Source organism: Patagioenas fasciata, chromosome 1, assembly GCF_037038585.1.
Source record: "Patagioenas fasciata isolate bPatFas1 chromosome 1, bPatFas1.hap1, whole genome shotgun sequence".
Classification (NCBI taxonomy): Eukaryota; Metazoa; Chordata; class Aves; order Columbiformes; family Columbidae; genus Patagioenas; species Patagioenas fasciata.
Window position 1 is genome coordinate 1,117,873 of NC_092520.1, and position 13,289 is coordinate 1,131,161.

Below are 13,289 nucleotides of genomic sequence, written 5' to 3' on the forward strand. Positions count from 1 at the left end.
GTTTGATCATCTTAGCGGGTGGGGAGAAGCTTTCCCTCCGAGCGCTGCCACGGCGGCAGTGGTAGCAACAGTGATTCTAGAACAAATTACATAACGGAGGGACGCTAGAAATCACCAAGGGAAATGATGATGGCTCTTCATAGAGAACTCTCTGCTGAGGGCCACGGAGGCACCTGTTTGTCAGCCCAACTGGGGATTGTGTGACGTTTGCTGCCTTCCAGGTGCTGAGGTCTGGGATGTCGCTGAGAAGATGCCACAACTTTTTAAAAATGTGGCCCATTATTCTTTATTGATCTTTCCCGTGGTCACAAATGTCAGGGCAAGGTGGAGCCTGGGCAGAATAAAGCAAGGCTGTGAAACTCTAGGGGTGCAATAGAAAGGGAGAGGTGCTCAAATTATCTTTTCCTCTGTCTTCCCCAGTCAGAGGAAAGGGTGCAGGCAGGAGCAGACACATTATGTGAGTCAACACTTGGCATTTGGCTGGTGCTGCCACCACGGTTGTGGCTTTCACGATGATGGGACACACAGTGATGACTCTGACCTGCGAGGGGGAGATGGGACCTGTCCGAGTAGAAAATGCAAAGGAATGTTTGCCAACAGCCACCCTGCCTGTCCCCACCAGCCGGCGTGTCCCGCCGTGTCTCGGTGCCCCCGAGCCCAGGACTCCATTTCCAGGGGACCCGTGAGGCCAGGGCTGGCGGGCAGGGCCAGGGGCCGCAAGGACACAGCGGTGCTGCCGGTGCCCGCCCCCCCGAGCCGAGCGGGGCGGAGCGGCAGGACTACACCTCCCGTGCTGCACCGGCGGCGGGCGGCCCTCCCGGGCTGACGCTGCCGGCGGCTCCCGGCGCCGCCTTTGTCCGTGCCGGGCTGGCGGCGCGGCCCCGGCGCAGGTAGGGGGAGGTTTGGGAACTCGGGAGCTCTTCTTTGCCTTTACCCCGAGGCGGCCGGTTCGGTGGAAAAAACTCTTTGGTCGATACATTTCCCAGCAGCTGTGAAGGCTCTGGGTGCAGGGAAGGCAGCTGTGGGCAGGTGAGTGAACTTGTGCCCCTGATTTCTTAATGAAAATGTTGTGTTTGCAGGGACCATCTGACCTCGCTGCTCCTGTGCGGCTGGTGACAGGACAGGCAATTCGTGTGGAGTCCGGAGCATCCCGCCTCCCTCTTCCCGGATCAAAACCTGCACGGGCCTCCATCTCCCCGCCGAGAGCAGCGACGCGCCGGGCTCCAGGCTGCTGCGGCAAGGTGGGGGTCAGGCACGGCCCCGGCTCTGGGGACACCATGGGCTGCAATTGCCATGGTTGATTCAATGGTGCAGCTGCGGCAAAACACCCATGGGACCCCCAGGGTTGGGAGTCCGGTTGGTACAGGAGGTGTGGGAGAGAAGTGGTTTGAGACCCGGTGCGGTGCAGGGTGCACCTGTTCCTGCCTGCTGAGCCGCACCATGGGCAGGGGCAGGCAGGAGTGTGCCTGCTGCCAGGCCTCGGGCCAGGCCTTGTGTCACGGTGCTGTGCCTGGCCCTGGGTGGTGATCTGGCTTGTGAGATGGTTTGGGGACAGGGCACAGTTCCCACTGCTGTGGTGTGGGTCCCTAATCTGGCACGAGCAGGGGAAACCTGCCTGTAAGCCTGCCAGCCCTGCCCCTCTCCTGACACAGCTGGTGGGGTGTCCGCAACCCGGGGACCTGCTCAGAGAGCCCCCTATGCTCAGTGACCCTGTTGTGTCACATGGCTGTGCCAACACTGTCCCTCTGCCCTCGCCCTTCCCTTGCACAGGATGCACCGAGATCTCCCAGCGCTGCTCTTGCATTGCCTCCAGTGCCAGCGAGGCCCTACCCGGTATTGGCAGGATTTTGGCAGAGGTGTTTAGCAACCATGCGGTGGGGTGTGCTGAGCCGGGTGTGCTTCTTGCTGCAGATGTCGGTGACTTTTGAGGACGTGGCACTCTACTTCTTCCCCGAGGAGTGGGCAAAGCTGTCGGGCTGTCAGCGGCAGCTCTACCGGGAGGTGATGCTGGAGAACTACGAGATGGTCACCTCGCTGGGTGAGGACTCTCTCTGGTGATGTTGGGCTGGGGTCAAGCCAGAATTCATCTCTTTAAGTGAGCTGGAGCCACTGAAAGTGCTGTCCAAGAGTTGATGTGGTGGTTGCAATTGCAGGTTTGACCCTGCCAGGCAGCCTCCTGTGGAGGGTGTTCCTGAGAGAAAATGAGATGGGATGGAATAGCCCATTTGAGATGGAAGTGACTTACAATGCTCATCTTGTCCCACTGCGTGACCACTTCAGGGCTGACCACAAGCTGCAGCGTGTTGTTACGGGCGTTGTCCAAATGTCTCTCAAACAGGGAGAGGCTTGGTGCATTGACTGCCTGTCCAGGCAGCCTGTTCCAGGGTTTGACCACCCCCTCAGCACAGAAATGCTTCCTCACATCCAGTCTAAACCTCCCAGGCGCAGCTCTGAGCTGTTCCCAGGTGTCCTGTCTGCAGCAGAGTGGCCGAGGTGACGGGGGCGAGGCGAGAGGAGGCTGTAGGGGCAGGGATGTGGGGGCTGAAGCCGCAGCCTGGCAGGGGCAGGAGAGAGGAGCGGGGTGGGGGGATGCTGGGGCTGTGGGTGCGGGGGCCGGTGCTGCTGTCCCGGCAGTGCGGGAGAGGGGGCTTCTCTCTGTGCCCCGGACAGGCTGGGCCAGCGACAAACCAGAGATCATCTGCAAGATGGAGCGAGAAGAGACACCGTGCATGCCAGAGCCCCCTCGGGAACGGCAAAGGCACCAGAGCCCTGTGCCAGGTGGGTACCCAGCGTCAGGGGGGGTTCAAGGTTGCACTGTCCCCTTGCCTCAGGTGATCCATGCAACTGCAAGGGTGGGGGGCTGGCAGGGTGCCCTTGCTGCTCCCCGTAGGGAGATGTCCAACATGCCCATGATGTTGGTGCCAGTGACCCCGTTTCCTCCTTCCCAGCAGCTGTTGGCCCTGGGACCCAGAGAGAGGTCAAGGGCGTCAGGAGCTTTGTCCAGAGGCCGCACCTGCTGAGTAACCAGCACATCCACACTGGGGAGAAGCCGTTCACCTGCACTGACTGTGGCAAGAGCTTCACTGTCAAGAGCTATCTCATCATCCATCGGCGCATCCACACCGGGGAGAAGCCCTTCACCTGCACCGAGTGCGGTAAGAACTTCAGCCAGAAGAGCAGCCTCCTGAGTCACCAGCGCATCCACACTGGGGAGAAGCCATTCACCTGCACCGAGTGCGGTAAGAGCTTCAGCCAGAAGAGAAACCTGCTTGGGCACCAGCGCATCCACACCGGGGAGAAGCCCTTCACCTGCACCCAGTGTGGCAAGAGCTTCAGGTCAAAGAAGAACCTCATGAACCACCAGCTCATCCACACCGGGGAGAAGCCTTTCACCTGCGCTGACTGTGGCCAGAGCTTCAGGGCAAAGAAGACCCTTGTCTTCCACCAGCGCATCCACACTGGGGAGAAGCCCTTCACCTGCACCGAGTGCGGTAAGAGCTTTAGCCGGAAGAGCAGCCTGCTTGGGCACCAGAGCATCCACACTGAGGAGAGGCCGTTCACGTGCACCGAGTGTGGCAGAAGCTTCCGTGAGAAGAAGACCCTCATCATCCACCAGCGCATCCACACCGGGGAGAAGCCCTTTTCCTGCAACGACTGTGGCCAGAGCTTCACGACAAAGAAGAACCTCATGAACCACCAGCGCATCCACACCGCGGAGAAGCCCTTCACCTGCACCGAGTGCGGTAAGAGCTTCAACTTCAGTAACAGACTGATTAGGCACCAGCGCATGCACAGCAGGGAGATGCCTTTCACCTGCAACGACTGTCGCAAGAGCTTCAGGACAAAGGATACCCTCGTCTTCCACCAGTGCATCCACACTGGGGAGAAGCCCTTCACCTGCATTGAGTGCGGTAAGAGCTTCAGGGAGAAGAAGACCCTCATCATCCACCAGCGCATCCACACTGGGGAGAAGCTGTTCGCCTGCACCCAGTGCGGTAAAAGCTTCAGCCAAAAGAGCAACCTGCTGAGTCACCAGCGCGTCCATACTGGGGAGAAGCCCTTCACCTGCACTGAGTGCGGTAAGAGCTTCAGCCAAAAGAACAGCCTCGTGATTCACCAGCACATTCACACTGGGGAGAAGCCCTTCGCCTGCACTGACTGTGGCAAGAGCTTCACAGTAAAGCAGGCCCTCATCAAACACCAGCGCATCCACACTGGGGAGAAGCCCTTCACCTGCACCCAGTGCGGTAAGAGCTTCAGACAGAAGAGGAGCCTGCGTGGGCACCAGAGCTTCCACACCGGGGAGAAGCCCTTCACCTGCACCCAGTGCGGTAAGAGCTTCAGCCGGAAGAGAAGCCTGCTTGGGCACCAGCGCATCCACACTGGGGAGAAGCCCTTCACCTGCACCCAGTGTGGCAAGAGCTTCAGGGTAAAGTGGAGCCTCATCATCCACCAGCGTATCCAGACTGGGGAGGAGCCCTACAAGTGTTGCAAGTGCGGCAAGAGCTTCAGGGAGAAGCAGCCCCTCATCAACCATCAGTGCGTGCACACCGGGGAGAAGCCCTACAAATGCTGCGAGTGTGGCAAGACATTCAAGCAGAAGTGGAACCTGGTGAGACACCAGTGTGTGCCCAAGGGCCCAGGGGTTGTGCTGGAGGGTGTCCAGCAGAAGAGGGAGGGTCCTTCCCCAGCAGGGGGGCAGGCAGAGGCCAAGCCCTTCCAGTGCAGTGTCTGCAAGAAGCGGTTTTGGAAGGAGAGGCTCATGCTGGCTCACCAGCGCACCCACGGCACCCCCAGCCTGCAGCCGCCTCCGCAGCCCAGCACCCCCTGAATCTGCTGCTGAGGGGCCCGTGGGGGGCCGGGGCTGCTGTGGGAGGATGTCCTGGTTTTCTTTGGGTCAGAGTTAATATTCTTTTGAGTAGCTGTTTTAGTGCTGTGTTTTGGATTGAGAATGAGAAGAATGTATCTAATACACAGATGTTTTGTTTGATACTGCTCATTTGAGGACTTTTCGAATGAATCACTTAGAAGTATAAGACACCGTGATTTTTTGTATACTGTCTACTTTGCATTAGTTAGTAGCTAAATTTGCTGAAATCCCTAACTGTGTGTTGTTAAGTTCTGTTCATATTCAACAAACTTGTGCCTACTTGAGGAAAGCAAAGCAGCTACAGAACATCAACGTTCACAAAAGGCTGAAAGGCTCAGAGGTCCCTGCAACACGGCAGGATGGCAAAAGGCGGAACTGATGACACTGCCAAACAGAACTCCCCGAAACAGAGCAGAACCAGAATGGGTCTCTGTCCCTGTCTGTGTGGGGGACTACGGTGGGTCCGTGGATTCCCTGACGAAGGGCATGGGAACAGAAATTAGCCTTGAAGATATGAAGGCCTACCCATGAGAAAGATGGGAGTAAAGGAGTATCCGGAGATATTGAGGATGTACCCGTGAGAGAGAAGGGAGTAGAAGAGTGACACTGATGATAGCAAAATTAGCCAATGAGATGTTACTGCTGTAACTTGTAACGAATAGTGAAGAGACACATGAATTGGTAAAACTGTATAAAAATGCACTTGTGGCAATAAATGGCATCTACTACTTTCATCCTGGAAGAACTTGGTCTATGTCGTTTGTCCGTCTCAACCACGACATATGGTGACCCCGGCGTGATCCTGCCTGAAGAGGATCTCGCATGAAGAGGAGACAGCGTGAAGCTGTGACAGCCGAAGAAGAGCTGTGGAGACGGAGCCCGGTACAGCTGATAGAGCAGCCGAGAAGAGCTGCTGAAGATCCGGATCGTTGAAAAGACACCACACTAAGAGTTGGTGAGCTACCGGGAACAGGAGGTGGTGGAACTTACCTAAAGAAGAGGGTATTATTTTATCTACATGAAAGTTGCTTCTGAAGAAGCAGGGTATTAGCCCTCTGGAACTGACTTTATGAAGGAAGGACTGTGTTACTATGGAGCAAAGCACTAGTGAAAGATGCAAAGAAACAACTGAACTGTTAACAACATGTCACTTTATGCTAGAGACTTTGAGAGGATTAAAAGAGCAACGGGAACGTGCAGAGACAGCGGGGAGGGATGGTCTTCTTGGCTCTCCTGGGCCAGATTCGGAGGAAAAAGCGAGATTAAGTACTACTCCGACCCGCCCTGTTACTAAAGGTTCGTCAACACCGCCGAAGTCCATATTATCTGATACGGATAAGGATCCGCGACACTTTCTTGGAAAGTTAAAAGGAATAGAGGAGGAGCGTACGTATGTGTGGCCCCAAGATCAGATAAAAGCTATGAAAGACTCACATGAAAAAACAGCGTTGGGTTATATACAATCTCGGGAGGGGCCCCCGGAGCATAGGTCAGAGCAGTGTGTTCAACCGATTGCTCCGCTGTCACCAATCACGGCTCAAACATCTGCTCCACCATCATCAATCGTGGTTCCACCGTCTGCGTCACCACCATTAATCACAGTTCAACCTTCTGCCCCGCCGCTATCAGTCGCAGAAGGAAAAAGTGGACATTTTTTTTCCTATCCCCCCTTACCTGGAGATTTAGGTGGGGAAGATCCTCCCATGGTGAGCCAGACTGAGCCAAATAACGTAATTTCTATAAATTTGGGTCCCCCCAGCCTGCCCCTGCCCCCTCTCCCACGCTGCTGCAGAGCAAATTCCTGAGGGGGGGGTAGAGTTTCAGAGTGTAAACCAAACTTACCAAAAAGCTGGGATTTACCCCCCAACTCTTGGAAGAGACACTAATTGACACACCACAATTACAGGCACGATAAATTCCTGAAATCCTGAGGCAGTCAAGAGACCTTGCATATCAAGCTATGATAAAGGTGCCTGAAACTGACAAAGCAGCCAAATCATTTGCAACTATTAATCAGGGTCCCAATGAGAATTACATGCAATTTATTGACCATCTTCAAGAGGCCATCAATAAGCAGGTTGAAAACTTAGAAGCTAAGGAAGCACTGGGGTTGAAATTCGCAGTAGAGAATGCTAATGTTCGCTATCAACATGTTATCCGCGAGTTTTACAGTACAGATTATGTGTTTCTGTGTATTGGCTCTCTGAAAATCAAGCAGCTTGTCAGGACTGTGAGTTAATTGTTTCACTGGTTGTTGTTAGAATTGTTTCTTTGTGGTATAAGTGCGCCGTAAAACCTTCTCCCCACTTTTCGCACTTGCGCTGCAAGCAGCCCTGTGCTTCCACCCCTCCCTCCCTCTTCTCGTAGTTTCTACTTACGAGATGGGGTCAGGAATGACTGTTTTCAGTCGTGTTCATAAGAAATCGGTATTGGGAGGTGTTTTAGAACATAGGAAAGCACTCGGAAATATGAGGAAGGAAGATCTTGTGAAATATTGTAATTAATGGTGGCTGCTCTGTAAGTTCAATGATTGGGAAAAGTGTCCGGAGAATAGAACCTTGAAGTATAACTTTTTGTTGTTTCTAAAGCGAGAAGAGCAGGACAAAAATAAAACTCTACAAGAGATCATTGAATCATTTCAGACAGTTTTACAGCTGGAACGGTTTGAACTTCAACAAGCTGAGAGAGAGTTAACTGATAACACACAGGTCACAGTAAACTTGCTGAAGTCTGCAAGATGCTTTCTTCATTAACCTGTTTTCTTCATGGGTATCTGTTTAAGCAAGTTGCAGTTTTAGTAGGCCTTTGTTGTGTGGTCCAGTGATTTCACAGACTGTTAAATAATGAGAATGAGACTCAAAAAGTGCGTTTTGTGATAATACAGAAGATCATGAGTAATTTAGTTCTTTACTGCGTGAATGTGATGGTAAAATTTTGTGTGTAGTAGCTGTTATTTTTCTTTCTAGCATGCTAGCTTTATTCCGGCATTCAGACTCGCACAACTCTGTGATGGGCTGTGTTTCATCACTATGTACTAAATTTGGCTCTTGTGTATGCACACCAATTGAAGAACCCTGTTCTTGGGATAACAGTTGTAGCGCACCAGATGAGACACTGATAAAAGCCTTGCCCGGTCCAGCTTGCTGCAGCGGCGGGGGGCGGGTGCTGATGGGGCTCCAGCGCGCACTGACCTGTTTTGTCAGGGAGACCCAGCAGCACCGCTACCTGGCTGAGCAGTAAGTGGTTCAAAGGCGCAATGCTAAAATCAAGATGTTGTCTTGAATAAGTGTAACTCTGATCTATCTGCATATTTGAACTTGGTATTTGGTTTTCATATCTGAGCTCAGTATTTTAATTTGCATATTTCTATTTGGTACCAGAAGAATTTTGTTTGGGGAGATAATTACAAAATGAGAACCGGTTCCACTGCTAAAATTCCACCTTGCTCCCCCTTAGGATGCATCCTTCCGCATTAGAGTAATTGCTTATATTGTTAGCTAGTAATTTTGAGACCAGAAAAGAATTTAAATTGTTAAACTCTGCTTTGCATTGGAAAAAAATTAAAAAAAATAGACAAGCACTTAAATGGTATGATGGATGTGAACTTGGTATTGTATGAAGATGTATTTAAAAGTTGCTACAATATGAACTGATTTGGATCTAGGAAAATGGAATAATGGATTGATGTTTAATATGCTGGTTTTTGACATCTGTAAAGTGTGAAAGGTAAATGGGGCTGAGGAATGGAACAACTGTTGAGCTAATTGGAATTGTTTATAAAACTAGCTCATTCAACCGAGGAGGTTGTCAGAGCCTCCTGCTTCATACAAGCGATTACGCCAGCTGCATGGCCTTGGTACAGCTGAACTGCAGCAAGACAAGAAAAAAGAAAAAAAAAATAAAATGGAAAAACCTGTTTTCCTGCTGCTAAGTGGAGAAAGAGGGGCTTTACTCCCCCCGCTCTGTCTTTTATTTTCCCTGCAGTATTGTCACCCATCCTTGTTGTGGCACTGTGTTGCTTCTCGGCTTTGAATCAGGGGTTGTTGGTGCTGTTTCTTTTTGCTTCTGTCTTGTTTCTTAGGTTTTGGCACATCTGAGGAAAGAGCTCATCATTTTCCCTCCTTGCTGAAGTCAGTCTTTTCACACTGGTCAGCTTTTGGGGGTCAGAGCGCTCAGTGCTTCTCTAGGTCAGACTGGTACTGATTTGGGTGTGGAGTGGAGCCAGGCTGATTTGATGTGGAGTTCAAACTGATTTGTTTTCATGCTGAGCTGGACGTCTTGCCATCTCAGATGGGGGTGAGATGGAGGTTTTATTCCCCCTCGCACCCCTCCCCTAAGCAATGTTACTGCTAGAGACCTGTAATACTGCATGAAGGAGTCTGAGGGTGAAATTTAAAGGCATCACCAGTGGATCCATAGTCCTAATGAAGCTGGGAAATTAAACAAAAATATTATATATATATATATGTGTGTATATATATATATGTATGTATATATAGACTCATTCTGTGGTAACTGGTTGTAAGAGACTTCTTAGTAAATTCACTGTGCTAGTTTTTGAGGTCATGGAAGAAAATGAAAGAAAAGCTGTTTTTTGAGACTAATAGAATGCCAAATTTGGAACAAAGTTTTAATACATGAATTCTTGTATTTGCCAGAAAGCCCTATACCTCTCTTGGGTCAAGATTTGTTAAGTAAATTGTAAGTTGAAATAATGTTTTCTGAGAATTCTGTTTAGTTGCATGTCCTACAAGAAGCTGCTTAGATAGTGCAGATCTATTTGTGCAAGTGAAAAATCTCCAAGGAAATTTTGAATGCTGTATTTTCACTAATATTAACAGCCAATGTCTCGATAAAGCAAACACTGCACTGATAGATCTGAAACAGGACTTCGATCCGGTAAGGGAAAACAATATCCAACAAATATGACAGCTAAAATGGAGTTAGAGATTTTGAGGAATAAATTTATGACAACCTTACAGGCTGACTGCATTCGATTGGACTTGCAGATTTGTCTGTTTATAGCTACAACATAGAAAAAACCTGTGGCTCTTGTGGGACAGTATGATGAGATTGCTAACAGACTGATATACTGATTGTTACTCTGATCAAGAAAAGCAGGGAATGAATTTAAGTCTCAATAGGCCATGATCCTTTTGTCATACATGTACCATTTGTGAAGTTTAATTTTGATTTTTTTTTTATTTGCAATCTATGTCTTTGTAAATTGCACTAGCTGGTTTTCTTAACAGCACAGCTTTTGGCATGCATAAATGTAAAATGTAAATTGCTGCAGAACTTGCAATTCTTTAACATCAGGTCATAGGCCATACTTGTATCTGGTCTGATCCTACATACTTGCACAGTTTTTTGCTGATGGTTCTGGGAAGTCTCATAAAGCTGTAGTGGTTTGGTGTGAAGATAACAATTGGCATCATTCTGTAAAAATTATTGAAGGTTCAACCCAATTAGTAGAACTTGGCGCAGCTTTACATTACTTAGAGCTTTTTAAGGAGGAACCTCTAAATTTGATTTGTGATATTGAGTACGTAGTCAAGGTCCAACGTATGTATCTGATTCTGAACTATGTTTTTGGTTTTTTTTCTTTTTTTAAACAAAAAGGGGGGAGAAGTAGGGAAAACACCACAAAACCAATTATCAAAAGCACTGTATGTGATGAAACACTTTGCAAGTACGACCCAAAAACATGCTAAATCAGAAAGAACCTACATTAGTTGTGGTCAAATCACTAGTTAATGGTCAATGGAAAAGGCCACATCAATTGATAACCTGGGGGAGAGGCTATGCTTGTGTCTTTACAGATCACGGACCGCAATGGTTGCCAGCATGAAATGTGAAATCTGTGTTATCTTCCTGACAATGATTGCTGCATCTGCTGCGCTTTGGATGCCTGCACAGACAAAGACTAACGCGGATTACTTTAGCCAACATGACTGGCCAGGACTCTATATGCCTAGCTATGGCATCTCCGGAAAACCTGTTCCACACATCTTTGGTTGGCATCCCCTGTGATAACTACAGCAGCATCACACGACTGTTTCAAAATAGTGGTTGATCCAGAGGCATTGCAACAAACTGTAATAATACCAGCATGGCACTTTGGATTAATTGCCTCCTGGAAGCAGATATTGAACCACAGGAACTGGAATTGCTGGCATCTATGTCCATGGACGCTTGTATCAACCTGGTTTGCGAAAAGTGTCAGAACAATATACGAGAACATGAATGGATAAGACTGCAAAATGTTAATGCTACCCTTGGTGACTATAGAAATGAAACTCGATGGTGTAACACCTCACAGTAGAATCCAAGGGGTGTCATTGATAATGTGGGACAGCGACCCCAAAAACCTCCTGTATGGTGTATTCTTGATCTGTGGAGAATAGAGCCTGATCAGGAGTTCCTTCTAATGCTGTTGGAGGACCATGTAGTTTGGGATGGTTAACTCTCTTAATGCCCAATGTATCTATGATAATAGATCACAGAAGAGCAAGACGAGAAAAATACTTTTCGCATGTATATGAGTCAAATGTGATGATAATGTAGACTTTTGGGGATCAGGGTTAAGGGTTTTAGAACCTCATGTATCTGGTGTTGGCACAGCTAAAGCTTTAAATACTTTAGAAAAATTAGGATGCTAGTTAGTTAAGCAAACTAACAGAACTTCTAAGGCTTTAAGTGGACTTGTGTTAGATGTAGATTCTGTAAGACACGCCACATGGCAGAGTAGAGCTGCAATAGACTTCTTGTTATTAGCATTGCTTAGTGGTTGGGGGTTTTTAGGATGGTTGCTATCAGTAGTGAAAACAGGACTGACTGTTTTGATGATTGTTGTGGTTGTGTTTCTCTGCTGCAAAGGGCCCTGCGGTGGACAATGAAGGCAATTTTTTTAGCACAAAAACAAAAAGGGGGAATTGTGGGGGACTACGGTGGGTCCGTGGATTCCCTGACGGAGGACATGGGAACAGAAATTAGCCTTGAAGATATGAAGGCCTACCCATGAAAAAGATGGGAGTAAAGGAGTATCCGGAGATATTAAGGATGTACCCGTGAGAGAGAAGGGAGTAGAAGAGTAACACTGATGATAGCAAAATTAGCCAATGAGATATTACTGCTGTAACTTGTAACCAATAGTGAAGAGACACATGAGTTGGTAAAACTGTATTGCACTTGTGGCAATAAATGGCATCTACTACTTTCATCCTGGAAGAACTTGGTCAATGTCGTTTGTCCGTCTCAACCACGACATGTCTGTCCCAGCTCTGCCCCAGCTCCATCCTGACTCTGTCACCAGCCGTCAGATCGCGAGTCTCAAAATACGAAGCATGATGCTGATGGCATGGAAGATCCTTATTGATCATTCTGGATGTCCACTGTATGGGAATATAGCAGAAGAATGGGGAACCTCACATAGGCCTGTGAGAACCTCTCGACAACTTATCACTATGGCTGAGATTCCTGCTATGTTGTGAGAAAGAGCGGGGGGCTGCACCTGCCTGGAACCTTGAAATACAGGCGAGCTCGGCAGGCCCAGGGATCTTCTCCCAGGGCTGAACTGAGCAGCGCCTGCGTCCCCGCTTGTGTTACCTCTGCGGGGGAGTTCAGGTGCTACTTCGGAGATCCCCCGGTCGAGAGGGAACTAAAAGAAAACTTGCTCTTTGCAAATGCATTTGTGGCCTCTGGCTCTTCCTGCGACGTGCCTGCACTTGTGCACACACCATCAGAGCTTCTTGATGGATAACGCAACGATACGTTATCAGAGGTGTGTCACAGTTCCTTTTTTGCATTTTCTCCTTCATTAGTCCAACCAAGGCTGTTATTTCTCCACACATTGCAGATCCGGCATCAGTCGTTAGCCCCAGGAGCTGTTCCCAGGAAAATTTATGATTACTTATGGTCTTCTCCACCACATCAATTATATCCTTCCCTGTTGTCTTCCTGTGAATGGCAATTACATCCAAGAGCTCCCCGGTGACAGACAAGTCTGCCTTGACAGCTCTTATACAAACGGATAGATGCGCTGTGTCTGCGTTGTCTCTGCTTTCATCAACGGCGAATGAAAAAGCCAGATCACTGCACGCCTCTTCGGCCAGCTGTGTCGTCAGACTTCCTGCCTGTTCCTTAGCACGCTTTGCCATGGTGTTTCTTGACAAACTGACACTTGCAAAAGTGTGTATTTGATCGGGGCACTCCTGCTCACACACCTTTAGCGTGCACTGCTTCAAAAACGCACCCTCTGGAAAGCACTTGGGAGCTCGAGCAGTTTCTTCGGCCACAATCCCGCTAGCTTTCACTGCCACAGCATTTTTGGCTACAGCTCTGGTCATCATGTTCTGCTGTGATTGCAGTCTGCCTTGCAATTCTTGCACCAGTTGTTGTTGTTGAAGGCTAAATTTAG

The 13,289-nt window shown here is 49.2% G+C and overlaps 2 protein-coding genes across 2 annotated transcripts in view; both read left to right on the top strand.

Moving 5' to 3' along the window:
• The window catches only part of LOC136099898 (uncharacterized), a 28,431-nt gene extending 15,875 nt beyond the window's left edge, over positions 1-12,556 (top strand). Inside the window, 2 exon segments of the mRNA XM_071811376.1 lie at positions 3,022-4,697; positions 4,700-12,556. Of these exon segments, the coding sequence (XP_071667477.1) occupies positions 3,022-4,697; positions 4,700-5,004 (1,981 nt within the window). The 3' untranslated portion in view covers positions 5,005-12,556.
• On the top strand, positions 593-2,571 carry LOC139828402 (zinc finger protein 570-like). The gene is made up of 3 exons (XM_071810789.1): positions 593-1,241; positions 1,912-2,038; positions 2,154-2,571. The coding sequence occupies exons 1-3, from the start codon at positions 1,059-1,061 to the stop codon at positions 2,495-2,497; spliced, it is 654 nt and encodes a 217-aa protein (XP_071666890.1). The 5' UTR covers positions 593-1,058; the 3' UTR covers positions 2,498-2,571.
• Positions 12,557-13,289: the final 733 nt, after the last annotated feature.